Here is a 22,138-nt window from a genome sequence, read left to right on the forward strand (position 1 = left end):
GATACTGAAAACCTATTTGAAGAAATAATGACCGAAAACTTCCCCCACCTGGTGAAAGAAATAGACTTACAAGTCCAGGAAGCGCACAGAACCCCAAACAAGAGGAATCCAAAGAGGACCACACCAAGACACATCATAATGAAAATGCCAAGAGCAAAAGACAAAGAGAGAATATTAAAAGCAGCAAGAGAAAAACAGTTAATTACCTACAAGGGAGCACCCATACGACTGTCAGCTGATTTCTCAACAGAAACTATGCAGGCCAGACGGGAGTGGCAAGAAATTTTCAAAGTGATGAATAGCAAGAACTTACAACTAAGAATACTCTACCCAGCAAAGCTATCATTCACAATTGAAGGGCAGATAAAGAGCTTCACAGATAAGAAAAAGCTAAAGGAGTTCATCACCACCAAACCAGTATTATATGAAATGCTGAAAGGTATTCTTAAAGAAGAGGAAGAAGAAAAAGTAAAGATAAAAATTATGAGCAACAAATACATATCTATCAACAAGTGAACCTAAAAATCAAGTGAATTAAAAACCTGAGGAACAGAATAATCTGGTGACTATAATAGAATCAGGGGCATAGAAAGGGAGTGGACTGATAATTCTCAGGGGGAAAGGGGTAAGGGGGGTTCAGGAAGAGACTGGACAAAAATCATACACCTATGGATGAGGACAGTGCGGGGAGGTAAGGGCAGAAGGTGGGGTGGGAACCGGGTGGAGGGGAGCTATGGGGGGAAAAAGGAGAAACAATTGTAATAATCTGAATAAAGATTTATTATATAAAAAAGAGTAATTGTAGAACAATTAATATTTTGGAACTTGATAAGAGTAATTGTAGAACACTGTGAATGTGCTAGATGCCACTGAATTGTATATGTTAAAATGGTTAACTCTGTTATGTGAATTTCACCTCAATAAAAACAATTTACACCTGTGAAATGCTCCAAATGCCTCGGCACATTTTCAGTGCTGTAGTGGGAGAGAGGTAGAGGAGAAATAGTCAGAATGACATTGGGATCTGAAAGAAGAGCTGTAAGTGCATGAATGAGAGCGGAAAACCTAAACTCACCGCCTTGCCCTTTGTCCAAGAAGCAGCGAGTAACAGAGTTGTGATTTTGTTTGCTCAATATTGCACCCAAGGGAATTGGACTCATTATTGTGACTAATAACTGCTAATTTGAACTAATGAAAAAGGGATATGGTCAAACTGTATTTGAAAATGCTTCCCTGCCCTGGCTGTTGTGGCTCGGTTGGGTGCCGGCCCGTGCACAGTAGGGCTGCTGGTTCGATTTCTAGTAGGAGGCGAGCCGGAGGCAGCCAATGTTGTGCTCTCACATATATGTTTCTCGCTCTCTCCCCCCCCCCCTAAAAAAATCAATAAAAGTAATTTTAAAAATGCTTTCCTTATGACTCATAAACACAAAAACTCCTTAAAACTCAGAGAGATCCTAGTGTTGTTCAACAAATACTAAGCCCTTAAAGCAGGCGTCCTCAAACTACGGCCCGCGGGCCACATGCGGCCCGCCGAGGACATGGATCCGGCCCGCCGGGTGCCGCTGCCTGTCCTGCTTAGCAGCCGACTCGTCCCGGGCCTGCAGTGCGCATAGGAATTTGTTCATAGTTTTTTTTAAACTATAGTCCGACCCTCCAACAGTCTGAGGGACAGGGAACTGGCCCCCTGTTTAAAAAGTTTGAGGACCCCTGCCTTAAAGTATGCCATGCACTGAAGAGCCCAAAGAATTTGCAACAATGTAGAAAAGTTAAAAGAAATGCTCTAGCCCTAGCTGGTTGCTCAGTGGATAGAGCGACGGCCTGCAGGCTGAAGGGTCCCGGGGTTGATTCTGGCCAAGATCACATGCCTGGTTGCAGGCTCGATCCCCAGTGCGGTGCACAGGAGGCGGCTAATCAATGATTCTCATCACTGATCTCTCTCTCTCTCTCTCTCTCTCTCTCTCATCTCCCTTCCTCTCTGAAATCAATAAAAACATATTTTTGGGGAAAAAAGAAATGCTCTACACCTGAAACTAATACAACGTAATACTGAATGTAAACTCAAACTGGAAAATACCATTAAGACCAGGAAATGCTATAGTGCCCACTGACCTCCTCACATAGGAACTTCAGAGAGAAACCTTTCGGTTCCATGATGTCCAGAAGGGAGAATCGCAATGAGTTATTATGAAAGAAGCGCCTAATTTTCTATTGCATTTCCCTGCCATACACACGTAACACAGATCTTGTGCTCAAAAGATCAGAGGATCTCAATTGCTCTCCACGGATAACCCTGCGTTGGCACTGTTTCCGTCCAGTGGCAGAAGCCTCTGTTTAGGGCGGGGTGGGCAAACTTTTTGACTCGAGGGCCCCAATGGGTTCTTAAACTGGACCAGAGGGCCGGAACAAAAGCATGGATGGAGTGTTTGTGTGAACTAATATAAATTCAAAGTAAAGGAGCGGAGGGGAGAGCAAGAGAACCCTCCGCTCTTTCGGCTCCGCGGGCCGGATAGAACAGCCGAACGGGCCGGATCCGGCCCGCGGGCCGTAGTTTGCCCATGGCTGGTTTAGGCTCATCCAAAATAGATGTCATTCCCAAGTTTCTGCTGGTTCTATGGGCCACAAGCAATGACATAAAACATGCTGTGGTCCAGGGACACTGTTAAAAATGCCTGCCATTCTGATGGTGGGACCTTCGGGGAACGGGAATGGAAAGGCTGCAAGTTCCTCGGCCTGGGAGGCAAAGACTGACAGCAAGGCTCTCCCGAGATGACTGCAGCTTTTAGCACCAACACACTTTTTATGGAAGGAAAGATACGTATCTTTGGCTACAATTTCAAATTCTTAATTGGAGCGACAGCCAAGGGGACATCTGCCAAATTCAACATTTTAGCCTGTGTTTTTAGTCCCCAAATCCTTGTTGCCCATCTTCTGGCCTTTCCGGTAAGTTGCCAAAATCCACCTGGGCCATCAGGCTATGCCGCTTTCTCAAGTCCTCCCTTTTACACTTATGACTCTGTGTGTGTGTGCGTGCGCACATACATGAGTGCACATGTGTGTGCATGCTTGTGGTTATGTGCATTAAGCTTTTAACATGCCGAGGCAAATGAGGGCATTGTGTCACAGCTTGATGCTTAATGGGGGTGGGGGCTGCACATTACTCCCTGCTTCTGTCTCCTCGATGCCCCTAATCTCCACGATATTCAGTTGCTAGCAGCCACATGGGGCTACTTTTCCAGAAGGTGGATATGTCTAGAGCAGCCGTGGGCAAACTACGGCCCGCGGGCCGGATACGGCCCGTTCGGCTGTTCTATCCGGCCCGCGGAGCCGAAAGAGCGGAGGGTTCTCTTGCTCTCCCCTCCGCTCCTTTACTTTGAATTTATATTAGTTCACACAAACACTCCATCCATGCTTTTGTTCCGGCCCTCCGGTCCAGTTTAAGAACCCATTGTGGCCCTCGAGTCAAAAAGTTTGCCCACCCCTGGTCTAGAGCTACACCGCTCACAGGTTTCTGCCAAACAGCCAGTGCCAGGGGAAGATGCTCTACCCTTCCTGCCTAATATCCCCACCTCCGTGCCCAACCCCTGCCAATGGCACTTAACTGTGCCTCTCCCAGGTGGGCAGTCCACAATGCACATTACCATGGCAAAACCCGATGAGGTCTCACAGAAACCAATTCTCAAAGAATCCTTTCTTTGGTCAGCTCAGGATTTCCCAAATGCATTTGGCTCCTCGACCTTGGTGTCGTTTTAATGCCAATTAACACCCTGCAGAGCACACTTCAAAATCCATTCATCAGCCCTAGCCGGTTTGGCTCAGTGGATAGATCGTCGGCCTGCAGACCAAAGGGTCCCGGGTTCAATTCTGGTCAAGGGCACATGCCGCAGCTGCAGGCTCCTCCCTGGCCTGGGCCCTGGGCAGGGAGTGTGCATGGGGCAACCCATCGATGTGTCTCTCTCACATCGATGTTTCTCTCTGTCTTTCCCTCTCTCTTCCACTCTCCCTAAAAACCAGTGGAAAAATATCCTCAGGTGAGGATTTAAAAAACAAAAACAAAAACAAAACATTCATCAGATGTGCTCTGATTCTTATAATCAAGTACATCTTCGCAGAGCTGACAACTGCAGTTCTCGGCTTTGTATTCTGGGAAAGTCTGATGGATCTTGGAACTGCCTGTGCTGGTGAGGGACAAAGAGGTCACCTTGTGGAGGCTGAGACCTTGTGGAGGCTGAGATCCTCCTAAGAACTCTGAAAAATGGGTACTGTTCAGAGGGCGCTTTCTTTTTACCATACTCCTGATGCAGAGAATTTACTACTAAGAGTGGCTTTTTACTTATTTATCTTTAATCCTCACCCAAGGACACGTTTAGAGAGAGAGAGAAAGAGAGAAAGAGAGAAGGAGAGAGAGAGAGGGGGGGGGGGAGAGAGAGAGAGAGAGAGAGAGAGAGAGAGAGAGAGAGAGAGAGAAAGAGAAAGAGAGAGAGGATTGAACTCGAAACCCAGGTATGTGCCCTGACTGGGAATGGAACCAGCAACCTTTTGGTGCCCAGGATGACGCTCAACCAACTGAGCCACTCCGGCCGGATGAAGAGTAGTTTTAATTCCAGATTTCTTATAAGCAGTAGATCAACTTTTCTTTGCTTGGATTTGGTGAAGAGTTTTGCTTCTTTGATGTAATTTTATAATGATACCTACACAATCATCCAAAGACCTATACATTAGTGTAGCTTGAGAATATGGTATGCGATGCAATCTACAGGCATCCAGAGTGAGTGGGAAGGAAGAAAAGGAGCATTTGTTGCATGGACATCTTGTCACAGGAGCTGGGCTACATCATTTCATTGAATCCCTCCAACAACCATGCTAGGTAGGAGTGATCGGTCATAGTTTATGGATTTGGTCACTCATTTATGCACGGCAGGCAGTTTGCTATGTACTGGGGCTACAGTGGTGAAAACAAGATGCGTACCGGTCCTGCCCACCGGGAACTTAGGAGCAGAAGCGCTCACAAGTGCTAAGGAGCAGCCCAATGTTATCCGTAAGCTCTACGAAGCAATAGCACAGCGCCAAGCACTTGATTTCAGAGCACATGCATTGCCTACAATGTAAAGCTTGAGGCCCCCCCGCCTCTCTCTCTCTCTCTCTGATGTTTCTGAATTGAAAAATTTCCACAGTGTGATTCAGCTTGTAGGAGAATCTAGTTTTCGTGATTTAATAATGAAGGAAAATCGCATCTAAGTTTAACTTCAGGAAGGCCTGCAGCATTAAAAGTTTGTTCTGTAGAAAAATAAAGATGATTGAGAAGTATATAGGCGCTCAAGCCCAAGGCAGACACAACACAGGGCAGAGAACCATGAGGTTGTGTCCTAGAGAAGAACTCAAGTGTTGAAGAACAGAGCCAGTTAGACTGAGAGCTGCACTGAAGCAAAGACATGCAAGGAAGGGTCGTACTGACATACTGAAACATGGAAACACAAACCCAATAAACATTAGGGAACATATATGATGCTTAAGCTTTGTTACTACGTAGGAGTCTTCATCAGTGTTATCACAGCTACTGATAGAGATAGCTGTGATGAGCCCAATTTTCCCAGTAGAAATAACTCATGCATAAACCCAAAGAATCAGTTATGAAGTGGCAATGCTGGGATTTGAACCCAGGTTTCTCAACGCCTAGTCTAAACCCAGTGCCCTTTTACTGCATTTCAGTTGCTGGAAAAAGAGAAAGGCTCAGGAATCGATCAAGAGGATTGACAAATAGAGATAGACAAATAGAGATAGACAAATAGAGATAGAGCGGTGGGGGCGGGGGGGGGATGCAGAAACAGAGGGACAAAGACTCCTTACAGGCACTATGTATTCAAACTTGATGGTGGTTTAGACTTCTCCTAAGCAGTAGGCCAACTTCCTTAAGCCTGGATTTAGTGAATAGTTTTGCGTCTTTAACATGATTTTATAAAAGTCCACAATCACACCAAGAACTGTACATTAGTGTGGCTTGAGAATATAATATACAACCCATTTGTAGAAAGAGAAATCAGCCATATTTCCATTCTCAATGAGTGGGGACTGATGTAGGTAGAGCTGAATGGAACCACATGTGACCTGCTAGGTGTGAAGGAGATCACATGTGGGCATGCATGTGCTTGTGTGGTACTTCAAACGCAGGTCTTCTTCCAGAATGTTCTATCGTCACTATTATGGGGTCACTATTCTCTCCCCTCGCTATGTGAGACTTTTTTCATTATACTTCATCTAATTTGTAGGGATTGGTGAGAAAGGCAGCTCACAGGAGCCATTTCCTCTGGACACCTCATGATTCCTAGCTGGAGGAAGGTACTCTTGGATCCAAGCTGGCAAGCGTGATTAAGTGTACTCGCTATCTAGCAGTGTCCTGGGTACATGAGTACTAGTGCTGTTTGCAGGTTCTAGTTTTCAGACGAACATGAAGCCATCGGATATAGTTCAGATGAGAACAACGAACACAATGAAACACTTGGAACTTAGGAGTCGTGAGGAAAGAACTGGCTTCTCTTAGAGAAGGAAGGAGGTCATTCCAAGGATATAAAGGGGATGGTAATCAGCTCTTATCCACATCCTTTGGAAGAGAGAACTATGCAACCAGTCGTAGAAGGAAATTTAATAACACAATGAAGCCGGTTGTATACTAGCCCAGGGGTGGGCAAACTTTTTGACTCGAGGGCCACCATGGGTTCTGAAACTGGACCGGAGGGCCGGAACCAAAGCATGGATGGAGTGTTTGTGTGAACTAATATAAATTCAAAGTAAAGCAGCGGAGGGGAGAGCAAGAGAACCGGATAGAACAGCCGGATCCGGCCCGCGGGCCGTAGTTTGCCCACGGCTGTACTAGATCGAACTTGTAAAATACTGTGCATTACTCTCACTGAAAGAACGGAGAAAATGAAAATATCCATGCCTACCTGTATGTGATATTTTGAGAATTAGCAGTGTCCAACACAAGCAATCACTTAATAAATGTTAGCTTTCTTTCTCTTTCCTTGAAGAAATTCAAGTCCTAAGATGATGAGTATTTTTTCCCCCCTGGGCAAGGTGTTGGTAAGTATAGCCCGTGGGCCGAATCTAGCCTGTCGTTTTTTTTTAAATGGTTTACTGAAACACAGCCACGTCCATTCATGTCCATATTATCTCTATAGGCTGTTGGAGAGCTACAGCGGCAGAGTTAAGTAGTTGTGACTGAGACCTTATCATCAGCACAGCTGAACGTATTTACTCTCTGGTCCTTTAGAGAAAAAGTCTGCAGACTCCTGCTGGGGAGCAAGACCAGCATGAAGGAGCTGCTCGGCGTGTTCTAGCAATAGGATTTCTTTTCTTTTTTTTTTCTTTTTTTTTTAATTGTTTGAAGTATTACAAATAGTAGTACATATGTCTCTCTTTTATTTTCCCCCCATTGACCTTCCCCCGGCCTCCCCCTCCCCCCAGTACATGCCTTTACCTGCCCCCCCCCAGTGTTTTCTATCCATTGGTTATGCTTATATGCATGCGTACAAGTCCTTCGGTTGATCTCTTACAGCCCCCCCCCCCCCCCCCGGCAACCTCCTCTGCCTTCCCGCTGTAGTTTGACAGTCTGTTCAATGCTTCTTTGCCTCTGTATCTATTTTTTTCCCCATTTCATTCCTTTAAAAAATCTTGCCTCTGCAGACTAGAAATAAACATATAATAACAAAAAGTTTGAGTCCCAATTTCCATGTCCAACAGTTCTGAGTCCCCGTTTCAATGTCAAACAGTCCAGAGATGGAAGACGCTGACGATGCCTTGCCACGCTAGCAGTCAGCAGCTGTGCCACACAGCAGGTTGCCTAGGACCAAACCAGAGAGGGTCGGACCTGCATTGCCACCCTGTGCCCACCATCCAGATATCATTGCTGACATGTACACTCTAGCAATAGGATTTGATTGTTTTGTGTAAGGGGCAGTTGCCTGTGAGAATTAGAATGAGTCAAGAGTCAAGGCCATCTGCACTGATTATGGAGATGTCACTGAGGGGGTGTTGGGTGCTTTTCTCTGGCTCCACTGGGATTACTACAGGTGCCGGCATCAGTGAAGGTCAGTAATGTTTATGCCGATCAAGTACGCACGCTGAGGAGCAGTGACCACGCCAGACTCAGCGCCCGGCTAAACATTCGCACGGTATCGCTCTTAGGTTTCCTGCCCCGGCATAAAGAGCATTTCCAAAGGGGAAGGTATGAGGTTGACAGTTGGGTCCTTTCTCTCCCTTGTGAGTTGGCCTTGACCTTTTCAGGAGGTGAAACTTCTCAACCCAATAAAACAGGCCGAACACACAACACCCGGCCCGTTTTTCTTCAGCGGATGAGCCTTGGAATGGAAGGAAAGATTCCGTTATGTCTTTGCCTCCTTCCTGGTTCTTTACCACCAAGTGCATGATAAGATCAGGCCTGAGAGTCACAATGCATGCTGTTCGTGTGCCATCCTAAGGTCCCCCCTCCAAAAGCAGGCGGATTTTATTCTTTCTAAGTGGCGGGCTCTTGTTTCAAAGGCCCTGAACTCCAGGCTGCTACTGAAAAGTCCTGACATGTCAAAGGGAAGCACCTTCAGTGGGAACAAAGCAGCTCAAAGCGTCTGTTCTGTTCGTACTCAGCCTTGAAAACGAAAACAAAAGCAAGGCAAGGGCAAGGCCAACCAATCACCCCCGAGACACAGAAGCTCAGCAGCCAACCTCCCAGCCCCCCAGCCCCCCCCACTCACCTCTCAGTGATATTCTTAGCCGTCTGCAGGAACCGCGCGTGATCGTTCTCCTTCAGCGAGTGTTCCGCCTGGGAGATGAGGGATGCCGATCGCTCGATGCACTGCTTGCAGTTTGCAATCTGCTGGGCCAGCTTGCGAAGCCTCATCACCTGGGACAGAAGCAAGGAGGGCCTTACGTGAGTGTCCTCGTGGGGTGAAAGTGCACCGGGCTGCACCCTTCTGCTGCGCGGCTTTTGTTGCATGTAAGTCCCCCTTCAATACGGGTTCAAAAGTAGGCTCAGGGAGATAGGGAAATATGGCAATCTGTGATGGGCCTCTGCTCTTAGATATTCTTTTTTTTTTTAAATATATATTTTATTGATATTTTTACAGAGAGGAAGGGAGAGGGATAGAAAGCTAGAAACATCGATGAGAGAGAAACATCGATCAGCTGCCTCTTGCACACCTCCCACTGGGGATGTGCCCGCAACCAAGGTACATGCCCTTGACTGGAATCGAACCTGGGACCTTTCAGTCCGCAGGCTGACGCTCTATCCACTGAGCCAAACCGGTTTTGGCTTAGATATTCTTTATCTCCTCGGAGAAGTGTGGCTCCTTTGCTTTATGAAGAAACGCTGAATTGCGAATTGCTTCCCTGTTGATGGGGGGGGGGAAGGTGTTGCTCAGTGGGAAGTTACAGAGGGTCACCGGCCTCTTCCCTTGACCACTACACACAATTACTGTACGATCGCCGAGAACGCTGCAACTGGGTCTTCGTTTGCAGCTTTGCCACCAAGGAAACGAAACCTCTCTCTGGGCACAAACGTGTGACTTTAAGGAAAAGCCATTTTGTAGAAAGCTCTTTGCAACCCATGTTATAAAGCTGTGATAGAAAAACAGGTATTACCATTTCCCCGCGCTATCTGACACTCACGTGTTAAATGAACAGGAGTGAGCACTTTTTCCATTGATTAGTACTTTTCCTGTTGAGCAGATGAGAGAAAGCCAAAAACAGCACAGCTGAGCCTCTCCCCTCACTGGCAACGTCATTCCAGGCACGTTGTGCTTCCTTGATAACTGGGGACTATTGTGATAAGCATTTCCCAGTCGGGATAAAGAACGCATGCCTGGTTCCAGCCTTCATTCCAACCCCTGACGCCGTCTCCCTGGAAAAGGACCCTCCAACGTAATTGACCAGAACCTCTGGGGCAGGCCAAGGTCAGTCCACGGGAACCCACTTGACCGTTGGCTCCGGCGTTTGAAGTGTGCTGCGAGATGGAGCCCCCTGGCCAGCAGCCAAGATACAATTAGACTGCTCCTTGGAATTGCCCTGCGCCTCCTGCCCCCATCCACACAGCCCGGGACGGGTCTTGGCCGGCTTTCCGATCATTCCGGAATGGAAACCAGCGCTGAGTGAGAGGGGAGGGAGGAGGCCAGTTCATCTGTCTTCCAGACAAGGCTGGCTCAGGCTGCCTCCAGAATTCCTGCTAACTCCAAGACATTCCTTCTTTCTCCAAGTCATCATTATCATCCCCATGCAAGTCTAATCGAAGAAAAGGAAGGAAGGAGATGTCAGAGCTGGAGGCCTCAGAGGAACGTCCCATTCCAGCTCGGCTGCGCTATAGAAAACAGAGGAAATGAATGCTGAATTGAGAGGCAACAGCCACGTGATTTCAGGCCAGAGTGAGAAAAGTTCTTGAAAGTAAAGATTTACAGAGAGAAGTGTCAAAACTCTGGGGCAAACAGTATGTGATCTTAAGCCTGGTAAAAGACTTCACTCATTGTAATTATCATGGCCACCTGCAGTAGATTAACTGTGTTCATTAGTTGAATGCAAGAACACTTATTTTACACCAAGTAGAACTGAGCTTCTAACATCATTATATCCAGAGGTAAAGCTAAGAAAGGCAGAGGCCAGTTCGAGATATGAGAACATGTCCATAAGGAAATGGCAGAGGAAGGAAAAATGACTTCAAGTCCCTAGAATAAAGCAAGTACTTGGAATATTTAATTATACAACATAAAGAATGCTTTCAGCCAAAACCGGTTTGACTCAGTAGATAGAGCGTCGGCCTGCGGACTGAAGGGTCCCAGGTTCGATTCCGGTCAAGGGCACGTACCTTGGTTGCGGGCACATCCCCAGTAGGGGGTGTGCAGGAGGCAGCTGATCGATGTTTCTCTCTCATCGATGTTTCTAACTCTCTATCCCTCTCCCTTCCTCTCTGTAAAAAATCAATAAAATATATTAAAAAAAAAAGAATGCTTTCAATTATATGGCAGAATTGAAGATGTTTAATACCATTGTAACAAAAGAAAAATAAAGTCAAAATATTCCCTTAGAAGAACTTCATGTCAATCACTTATCCTTTTGGCATGCCTATTAGTGACCACACAGTTCACACATGTAACAATGCTTGAACTCCATTTTCTTCTTTCTTTTCTCCAGTCATGATACTGGAAATTAAAAGTGACATAAGTGGAAAAGAAAAGAAGCCTTAAGTCATGCATAAGTTGAAGCAAGCCAAAATGAGAGCCTCCTTTGAAAATATGGGAATGTTTTACAGAAAACAATTGTTGGCATAATTTTAATTTTAGTTCAGTGTACAATTCCATCCAATAGGCCAGAAAGGAACTTCTCAAACCCAGTGTGCACGAGAATCAGCTGGGGATTTTTTAAAGGAAAAATGAGTTGTTTGCAGTCACTCTCCAATATCCTAGGGAAGGAGCTGTAATTGGCAGAGCAGCAGGAATCAGCATTTTCACAAGCCACGAATGCTTTTTGAACTGTAGGTGATAAATCATTAGTATGCTCAGGATTAGCATTTTTTTAAAAAACTAAATAGAAGAGGAGAGGGGAGGGGAAAAAAAGTAGCAGAGTGCATTTCTGGTAGAAAGGGCAAGTTATGTTTTAGAAAACCTTTTTTGTTATGGCGTGTCTGTGCTGAATTTGATGTCATATGTATTTCTTACTATAGGTTTCATTTAAAAAAAGAAAAGAGAAAACCATTGCTCTAAGTTGGGTGTTCACAAACTATGGTCTGTGGGACGTATCCAGCACAAACCCTATTTGTATAAATAAACTTTTATTGGCACACCGCCACATTCATTCATTTATGGATCATCTATGGCTGACTTCACACCACAACTTTGGCCAGAGGTGAGCTGTTGCAACAGAGGCCATATGGCAAAGCCTAAAATAGTTATAATCTGGCTGGAACCTTTACAAAAAAAGTTTGCCGACTTAAATGATTCTGATCAGGGGGCCCTGATTTGCACCACACTCTGTGAAACCCTATCCTACATGGCACAGCACTTCAGAATCAGACACTGAGCATTTAGCAAAATACTAATTTCTTCATTATAAAACACTTTTTAATGTATTATTTGCAAAATCTGACAAAATGAAATGTGATTTTGTAAAAAAAAAGATTTTTATTGGTCTTTAGAGAGAGAAGAAGGGAGAGGGAGAGAGAGACATTGATGTGAGAGAGAAATATTGATCAGCTGCCTCCTGCATGTCCTCTACTGGGGATTGAACCTACAACCTAGGCATGTGCCCTGACTGGGAATTGAACCAGCAACCTTTTGGTACATGGGACAACACCCAACCAACTTAGCCACCCTGGCCAGGGTGAAATTTTTTAAAAGAAATAACTGGAGGGGGAGAAACCAAGATGGCGGCATAGGTAAACACCTAAACTGCTGCCTCACACAACAATTTCAAAACTACAACTGAAAGACAGAACGGACATCATCCAGAACCACAGGAAGGCTGGCTGAGTGGAAATTCTACAACTAGAAGGAAAGAGGAAAGCTACGGAGAATCAGAGGAGCGGCAAAGGAGGGCTGAGGTACGGAGACGCGTGCAGAGAGGAAGGGCGGCTGAGTGCCTGGCACACTTTCTCTGGCGGGAGGGGGAAGGAAGCCCCCGACTGCACTGAACCCCAGTTCCAGGCGAAACCCCATGGACCCAGGCTCATACAGGGGGAGTCTGGACTGTCAGGTAGAGAGAAAGGCACACAGAGACTCAGAGACTCGGAGACCTGGGGGAGCTGCGGTGGGTCTGGAGAAGCACGCGCATGCGAGTGCTCGCAGAGAAAGCTGAATGCGGAGGTTGCCGCAGGCATTCCCTAGTGGAAGGGAGTCGGAAGCTCCTGGCTGCACTGAACCCTAGTTCCGACTGCACTGAACCCCAGTTCCGGGCGAGCCCCTGGGGACCCACGCTCTTACAGGGGGAATCTGGACTGTCAGGCAGAAACTCAGGGGAGTCGCGGAAGGCAGAGGTCTGGAGGCGCGTGCAAGGGCAGGGCTGACAGGAAGCCAAGACTGTCTGCTCCGCCCTGAGACTCCACCTCATCCAAGCTGAGCACAGAGGCTTATGCAATTTTGCAAGTCTAATCCTATAAGGCTGTCTCCAGCACCGAACTTCTCCCAGCATAGACACAGCTGATCCTCACAGCCAACTGGCCTGGAGGTCTATTCCTCCCAGTGATACCAACAACAATCAAGACTTAACTACAACAAGGCTGTACACACAGTCCACAAAGGGATGCACCAAGAGTATCCACCTCAGGTTAACTGGGGAGGCCGACCCACTGGGCCATATAGGAAACCTAGCACACAAAGATACCCTACCAACTCAGGGAAGCAGTGACAATGCGGAGGCAAAGAAACAGATCACAAACGAAAGAAATGGAGGAAAACAAACGACTGGATGTAGAATTCAAAACCACAGTTATAAGGCTTTTCAAGAATATCCTAGAAAAGGCCGATAAATTTAGCGAGACCCTCGAGGATATGAAAAAGGACCAACTAGAAATTAAACATACACTGACTGAAATAAAAAATATTATACAGAGACCCAACAGCAGACTAGAGGAACGCAAGAATCAAGTCAAAGATTTGAAAAACAAAGAAGCAAAAAACACTCAACTGGGAAAGCAAAAAGAAAAAAGAATCCAAAAAGTTGAAGATAGTGTAAGAAGCCTTTGGGACAACTTCAAGTGTACCAACATCAGAATTATGGGGGTGCCAGAAGAAGACAGAGAGCAAGATACTGAAAACCTATTTGAAGAAATAATGACTGAAAACTTCCCGTACCTGGTGAAAGAAATAGACTTACAAGTCCAGGAAGCGCACAGAACCCCAAACAAGAGGAATCCAAAGAGGACCACACCAAGACACATCATAATTAAAATGCCAAGGGCAAAAGACAAAGAGAGAATATTAAAAGCAGCACGAGAAAAACAGTTAGTTACCTACAAGGGAGTACCCATAGGACTGTCAGCTGATTTCTCAACAGAAACTATGCAGACCAGAAGGGAGTGGCAAGAAATATTCAAAGTGATGAACATCAAGAACCTACAAACAAGATTACTCTACCCAGCAAAATTATCATTCAGAATTGAAGTGCAGATAAAGAGCTTCACAGATAAGAAAAAGCTAAAGGAGTTCATCACCACCAAACCAGTATTATATGAAATGCTGAAAGGTATTCTTTAAGAAGAGGAAGAAGAAAAAAGTAAAGAGAAGAATTATGAACAACAAATACATATCTATCAACAAGTGAACCTAAAAATCAAGTGAATTAAAAACCTGAGGAACAGAATAATCTGGTGAATATAGTAGAATCAGGGGCATAGAAAGGGAGTGGACTGATAATTCTCAGGGGGAAAGGGGTATGGGGGGGTTCAGGAAGAGACTGGACAAAAATCATACACCTATGGATGAGGACAGTGGGGGGGGGAGGTAAAGGCAGAAGGTGGGGTGGGAACTGGGTGGAGGAGAGCTATGGGGGGGAAAAGGAGAAACAATTGTAATAATCTGAACAATAAAGATTTATTTTTAAAAAAGGAAATCACTGGATACTGATACAGAAGATTCTCTGTATGTATGTATCACTGCCGCCGGGGAAACTCTTCCGAGTTGGCACCGTTCTTTTGTCCTCGGGGCAGTGTGACGGCCACAGTGAGATTTTTGGAATTCATTCCATTCCCATCATGGAAATAGTCTGTCTGTTGGAATGTCCTTTTGGCGGGGACATAGACCTATTTATGTCATTTTATTGGTTGTTTATCATTACCTCAAATGTGCTTTTAAAAGTAGTCCTTTATTTTTCTTTAAATGTATTTTAAATGCTTATATGTGTGTGTGGGATTCCTCTCCCAATATTGCTATGGCCAAATAATTGACCCCCAATTGACACAAGTATTTGAACCGACAATGAAGTCTGTACTCGGCATTTCTGTAAGGCTTCAGAGAAGCCTGAGCATTTAGTCCAAGTGAATCATCTTACAGTTTGGAGATTTAGAGGACATAAAAGCAGTGAAGAGAAGGACCCTTTTTCTCTTTAGCCGCGACCTTTATCTTAGATCTGTGTGTGAACATAAAATGCATATTTTGTTTAATCTGGAATTTTCCATCAGCTTTTCATGTGTTGATATGAAATGTATCCCCTACCACTGAAGAAATTAGACAATTCTTTCCCAGGGTGTCTCATGGCTCGAGACTCTCACACAGTTCATCTAAGTATAAAGGCTGTCGAGCTATTTATTTCAAAGAATGCACAGTGTTCTACGAGCAGGAATGACCAGTATGTACTAATGTGCAACTACATCGCCAGCTTGGCAACCTCCCCGGTGCGAGGATTTGTGGTGTGCTTGTTCCCACCAGGTCTGATGGCTTTGTGCTTGGCACCAGAGAGGATGGAGGCACTCGCAAAGGAGATGAAATTCACCTTCGTGGTCTCCACGATTCCGCCAGTTCTGTCTCCGGCGACCCAATTCCAAGTGCTGGTCAGAGGGCCCCATGGTCCCGTCTCTAGATTCAGTGTCCGCACACTGCCCAGCCACCACCCTGGGCATCCTCGCCGGGCACAAAATCCACACTCGCCCTCTCTGCCCAGCACCTCACATTTCCAGGGTGTTGGAGCCCATCTTATTTTCTCCAAAACGTAACTGATACCACATGCCCTGGCCAGGGACTCGGTCACTGTGAATTCTGGGGTTTGGGTTCAACGAGTCCTTGGTCATGTGCCAAGTATCTCGAGAGCAAGCTGAACCAGGCACTGATCTTTTCCAGGTAACGTTTGCTTTCTAATATTTCCTTCCGAGATAATGTCCATAAGCAAATATGCACTTTTTAAAAAAGTGATACATTTCAGACAGTTTGAAAAGTAATATGATCAACGTTCCTGTACACAGCACCAGCTTTACCAAATCTCAATATTCTGATCATGTTAGTGGATTATCTGGGTGATTCCAATGGAATTATAAGGGTCCTTATAAAAGAACGAGGGGAGTCAGTGCCAGAGAAAGAGATTTGAGGATGGAAGCAAAGGTCAGAATGATATGACGAAGAAGCCATGAGCCAAGGAATGTGCGTGGCCTCTAAAAGCAGGAAAAGCAAGAAATGGATTCTGCCCTAGAGCCTCCAGAAAGAGACAGCACTGCCAAAATCTTGACTTGAGCCCAATGAGACTGATTTTGAACTTCTGATCTCTGGAAGAACAGATAATAAATCTGTGTTGTTTTAAGCCATCAAGTTCATGGTAATCCGTTACAGCAGCAATAAGACATGAATAGGAGCATTGAGAGCTGGTCCCTGAACACGACTAGGGAAAGGCAACAAATTGCCTTCCATATGCAGATGAATAATTAATTACAGCTGCATTTCAGGAGTCACGTGTCTGAGAACCTGGAAGACGCCAGGTATTAAGAGACATAGACATGTGGTGCGTGATGATGGAAGAGGAAATGTATCCTGTAAGGATTCTGGCCTGACACTCAGTGCTCTCCTAAGTTGTACAATTTGTATGTGGGGAAAAGTAGCTTCTCAACACATCTGAGTCAGTCTTTGGCCAGAGAACAATTGCATATTAATTTGTTAATTCACTGTAACAGCTTCAACAACTATTTGCTTTGATTTGACTTCAACTTTTCTGATCACCATCACAATGTATATGTATAAGTATCTTTCAATCTATATAGGAAAAGTAATCAAAATGTTATATAATATTAGAAGAACCTTTAAAATTCTGTAGAAAACAGAACATAACATTAGCTATTGTAATCTCTGTGTACTACTTAATACTTGCTAATTTGATTTAATTATACATATTTTATTAAAGTATTATGAGCAATAATAAAAGAAATTCATGAATCTGTTGTATCTTGAATGAATGTTTCTATCTTAAATATTTACAACATTGTCTTTTGAGGGTGGCAGAGAAATGGGTAAAATAAAATGGATCATAAGTATTTCAATATACTATAAGTAATTTTTTAAAAAAGTGATGATTTTAAAGTTACCAACAGTTTCTGAATGAATTTTGAATAAACAAGAAAGTGGTCATAAAGAATATATATAAATGTGTAAAATGCTTTTTGAATATAGGTTACTGTATAACCATAGGTAACTTAAATATACAAACAATAAAGATTAAAAAGCACACAAAAAACTAAGTATACAACCATTAGAAAGAAGTATTATTAACATATCCACAAAGGGGTATCTGATATAGTGAAACTATAAGAGTTTTGCCACCATGAAATTATACATACCTAAATTCCCTCGAGGACATGAGAAAGCACTTGTAGCTTTTATACATGTACTAGTATAAAGTCTGATTCATTTAAACACTTATTTAATGCTGTGTTCATTGCTAGGACATAGCAATAATTATGAAATGAACTTTTCCTCTATGGAACTCACCTTCTCAGAGAAGAGAGGTGAGAAACAGTGGCTATAATAGACTAGAGCAGGGGTGGGCAAACTTTTTGACTCGAGGGCCACAATGGGTTCTTAAACTGGACCGGAGTGCCGGAACAAAAGCATGGATGGAGTGTTTGTGTGAACTAATATAAATTCAAAGTAAAGAAGCGGAGGGGAGAGCAAGAGAACCGGATAGAACAGCCGGATCCGGCCCGCGGGCCGTAGTTTGCCCACGGCTGGACTAGAGCTTCATGCTACCTCCTGTAGTTGGGTGTGCACAGGAGACCATGGTAATACAAAGAAAGCGGTGGAGAAAAAATGGCCAAATGAGGTCTTTGAGCTAGGCCTTAAAGACTAGCAAGGAGATTATAGAAAATAGAGAACAAGGAGATATTCGATTATTTCTTAAGCTACTTAAGTGCATGGAAGTATATTTTCTCCAGCTAGAGAATATGAAATCTTCTGCCCTAGAAATCATACCTTCCCTTCTTTGATCTTGGTTCCGATAATTTGTCTTCTTTGCTGAATGATCTCAATAAGAAGATCACACTCCTCCATCAATTTGGCTTCTTGACGTGATGCATTGACCTACAGGATGGATAAAATGGTAAGCATTAATTTGGCCTTTGTTTTTAAGTAAATGCTCTTTTTAATGGAGACTGGTATGTTTTGGTAATTGCTGGAAAGATATTTAAATTTTAACTCTTCTAATGTGCAGGGAAGACAAATATAAGGACTCACATGTTCACGCCCCATCTTGCATTCCTGGGAAAAAAATTTTTTTTTTTATATTTTATTGATATTTTACAGAGAGGAAGGGAGAGGGATAGAGAGTTAGAAACATCGATGAGAGAGAAACATCGATCAGCTGCCTCCTGCACACCTCCTACTGGGGATGTGCCCGCAACCAAGGTACATGCCCTTGACTGGAATCGAACCTGGGACCTTTCAGTCCGCAGGCTGACGCTCTATCCACTGAGCCAAACCGGTTTCGGCCCTGGGAAAAATTATTATCCAATGACAGCAGTCTTTCTTCTAAGCCAGACGCAGCCTCAAAATCTCTTAACACAACATGTACATAGCTATTACCATTTAGTTAGGAATTGACACTTGAAATATATTTGCAATGCCTGCTTTTATATTTCGAACGAAAGTACAATTTTAGCCTGTCAACCAAAAGTAAGTTTAAAAAATGAATATTAGTCATTTATGGAGGACAGATTACTATCAATATCTTTTGGACAAATTTTCCAAAAGCAAGCTAGCAAGGTTAAATCACATTCATTTCACTTTTCTCTTAAGCACAGATATCAACTTGGTATTTAATCACTATACATTGTTTTAAAAACCAGGATAGCTAAATATTTTACTAATCTTATGACATAATTTTAAATTTTACTTCTGTTACCCTTCTGGAAGACCAAGGTTCTACAATGAAAGCATGTCATTCTCCCGGAAAGGCAGATCATTATGGAATGGCTTGTATTGGAAGTTTTGAAGACTCATTGTATGCAGGGAGGGTTAGGATTAGCTCATTCTTGGCAACTGGGTTTGGGAAATACTCCACACATGCTATTTCCTCCATCTCATGACAATTCCAAAATGCTTATTCACCGAGACCAAGAAGCCCCAGCTGTGGGAAATGGAGATAGCATGCGTGCGTTTTATGATTTTAACACAGTGCAGGAGAAGCGGCAGTGTTACAGAGAATGGCAATAGCATTGATTACTCTAGCATATCTCAGAAGGAGACCTGGCTCAGTCATTAAGCCCTTTTGATTTGGGAGACTTTATGTAACTGAAGTAATTTCATTCTCTCTGAATGAGATAAACTGGGAAGTAGGGTCAGGAGTTCAGGGTACAAATCCATTGGTGGCTGTGCACAGAAATCATGTCCTGTTTCCAGAGGCGAGGATTCCTTGACTTGTATTCCTGATCATTATAAGACACAGGAGAGAGACTACCCAAGACGTCTTCTTATTGGGAAGGTGATGGCCACTGCCCATTCGCAGCAAACCACCAGACCATGTCCTCTGTCAGATTAGCACTTAGATATGCTTGCTGAATGATTAATAACAAAAGAAAAACATTAAAAAATGCACGGATGGACAAGTACAGAAAGTGGAACTCAGGCTAGTATTTCAAAAAAGTTAATCATGCCAAAACCGGTGTGGCTCAGTGGATAGAGCATCAGCCTGCGGACTGAAAGGTCCCAGGTTCGATTCCGGTCAAGGGCATGTACCTTGGTTGCGGGCACAACCCCAGTAGGAGGTGTGCAAGAGGCAGCTGATCGATGTTTCTCTCTCATCGATGTTTCTGACTATCTATCCCTCTTCCTTCCTCTCTGTAAAAAATCAATAAAATATATATTTAAAAAAAAGTTAATCATTGTGCTCAATTTCCCTTACTTTCTACTTTTCTGTCATCATTTTATGTTCTCTTCAAACTCCCCTATTCTCAAAGAAATTTCTAGTCTTCCCTTTTGACCTCAAACTCAAATTAATAACTGACTACAGCCGAGAATTTCTGGGAAGTAGCACCCTACACTTGAAAAGTAAAAATGAGCCTGAGCACTAAGCTGTATTTGAGCAAGGTAAATCTAATAGGATCGGATGCAAGCTCGGTAAGGGAAGGGGTCTGTAGTAAATGAGGCATCTATCTCAAGCACTCACAGCCATATCTAGCACAGAATAGGCATTAAAAAACTATCTGTTGAATGCATGGATAGGGAAAATGATCTTCCAAGAGACAAGGTAAAATGCAATTAAGTAAGTAGCTATCATGATATACTGCAAGCACTCAATATGCAGGTATTAGATTTATTAGTTTTCTAGGATTGTGTAGACACAAAACTATGTCCTAAGGATTTTTTGGCAGGGGGAGGAGGATAGGACGTTGACTTTCTTTTACAGCCTTATGGACATATACTCCACATACCATAAAATTCATCAATTTATAAAGTGTATAGTTTTGTGGTTTTTAGTATACTCAGAGTTGTACAACCATCAGCACAATAGAGTTTTAGAACATTTTCAACATTCCCAAAAGAAATCCCATAACCATTAGCAAAAACTCCACATTCTCACTACCCACCTCCCTTCAGGCTTACAGAACCACTAATCTACATTTTATCTCTTTATGGATTTGCCTGTTCTGGACATTTCATGTAAATGGAATAAAATAATACGTGATGCTTTATGTCTGGCTTATTCACTTAGCATCATGTTTTCAAAATTCTTTTATGTTGTAGCATGTGTCAATTCTTCATTTTTTACTAGAGGCCTGGTGCACGGGTATGTGTGTGTGTGTGTGTGTGTGTGTGTGTGTGTGTGTGTGTGTGTGTGTCCCTCAGCCCAGCCTGCACCCTCTCCAATCTGGGACCCCTCGAGGATGTCCGACTGCCTGTTTAGGCCTGAGATTGGGCCTAAATGGGCAGTCGGACATCCCTCTCACAATCCCGGACTTCTGGCTCCCAACCGCTTGCCTGCCTGCCTGATTGCCCCTAACCGCTTCTGCCTGCCAGCCTGATCACCCCCTAACCACTCCCCTGCCAGCCTGTACAACTCCTAAATGCTCCCCTGCTGGACTGATTGCCCCTAACTGCCCTCCCCTGCAGGCCTGGTCACCCCTAACTGCCCTCCCTGCCAGCCTGGTCACCCTTAACTGTCCTCCCCTGCAGGCCTGGTCACCCCCAACTGCCCTCCCCTGAAGGCCTGGTCACCCCTAACTGCCCTCCTCTGCAGGCCTGATCACCCCCAACTGCCCTCCCTTGCAAACCTGGTCCCTCTCAACTGCCCTCCCCTGCTGGCCTGATCGCCCACAACTGCCCTCCCCTGCCGGCCATCTTGTGGCCGCCATCTTGTGTCCACATGGGGGCGGCCATCTTGTGTGTTGGAGTGACGGTCAATTTGCATATTACCTCTTTATTATATAGGATGCCAAATAATATTCCATTTTAGGGCTATACCATATTTTGGCTATCCATTCTTTACTATGAGGACTTTTGGATTTTTCTTTTTTTGTTATTACTATACATACAATCGCTATGAACATTCATGTATACATTTTTCTGTGCACATCTATAATAATAAAAGAGTAATATGCTAATTAGACCAGACGTCCTTCCAAACGACCTTCTGGACAAAGCCGGGGCTGCGAGGGAAGCCCGGGTCCTGGGTGCTGGAGGGAAACTGCTATCTAGTGCATAGCATAGTAGATACCTACTAGCTAGTGCAGCAGTTGCCAACTGGTGGTCCGTGAGGTCCAAAAGGTTGGCAACCGCTGATCTAGTGTGCCCACAATCATTCTAAGTATTTGGGGGCAGGAAGGGTAGAACGGGAAGGGAAATCATGTAAGTGAGAAACAGAAGTTGCAGCTGGAGGAAGGAAGGCCTACTCTTGCATGAATTTCATGCATCAGGCCTCTAGTATGTTTACATTCTTCTTGAGTATAGGAGTGGGATTACTGGGTCACATGTCAACTCTATGTTTAGCTTGAGGAACTGCCAAACTGTTTTCCAAAGTGGCTGATCTTATTATTTTCTGACAAGAATATATGAGGCTTCCAATTTCTCCATATTCTTGTCAACTCTTGCTATTGTCTTTTCAAATTTATCCTAGCGGGTATGGAGTGGTATCTCATTGTGGTTTGGATTTGCATTTTCCTGATAGCTAATAATGTTGAGTATCTTTTCATGTGTTTATTGGC

At 44.2% G+C, this 22,138-nt stretch overlaps 1 protein-coding gene across 2 annotated transcripts in view; it reads right to left on the reverse strand.

Annotated features, from left to right (window-relative positions):
- Window positions 1–22,138, reverse strand: part of MID1 (midline 1) — a 246,639-nt gene that overhangs the window by 30,094 nt on the left and 194,407 nt on the right. For both annotated transcript variants that reach the window (XM_080652560.1, XM_080652559.1), the window contains exons 4-5: window positions 17,913–18,020; window positions 8,742–8,890 (exon numbers count right to left, since the gene is read on the reverse strand). In XM_080652560.1, the coding sequence (XP_080508686.1) occupies window positions 8,742–8,890; window positions 17,913–18,020 (257 nt within the window). The remainder of the gene's footprint in view (window positions 1–8,741; window positions 8,891–17,912; window positions 18,021–22,138) is intronic.

The sequence above is a fragment of the Plecotus auritus genome (genome assembly GCF_963455305.1).
Source record: "Plecotus auritus genome assembly, chromosome: X".
Lineage (NCBI taxonomy): Eukaryota > Metazoa > Chordata > Mammalia > Chiroptera > Vespertilionidae > Plecotus > Plecotus auritus.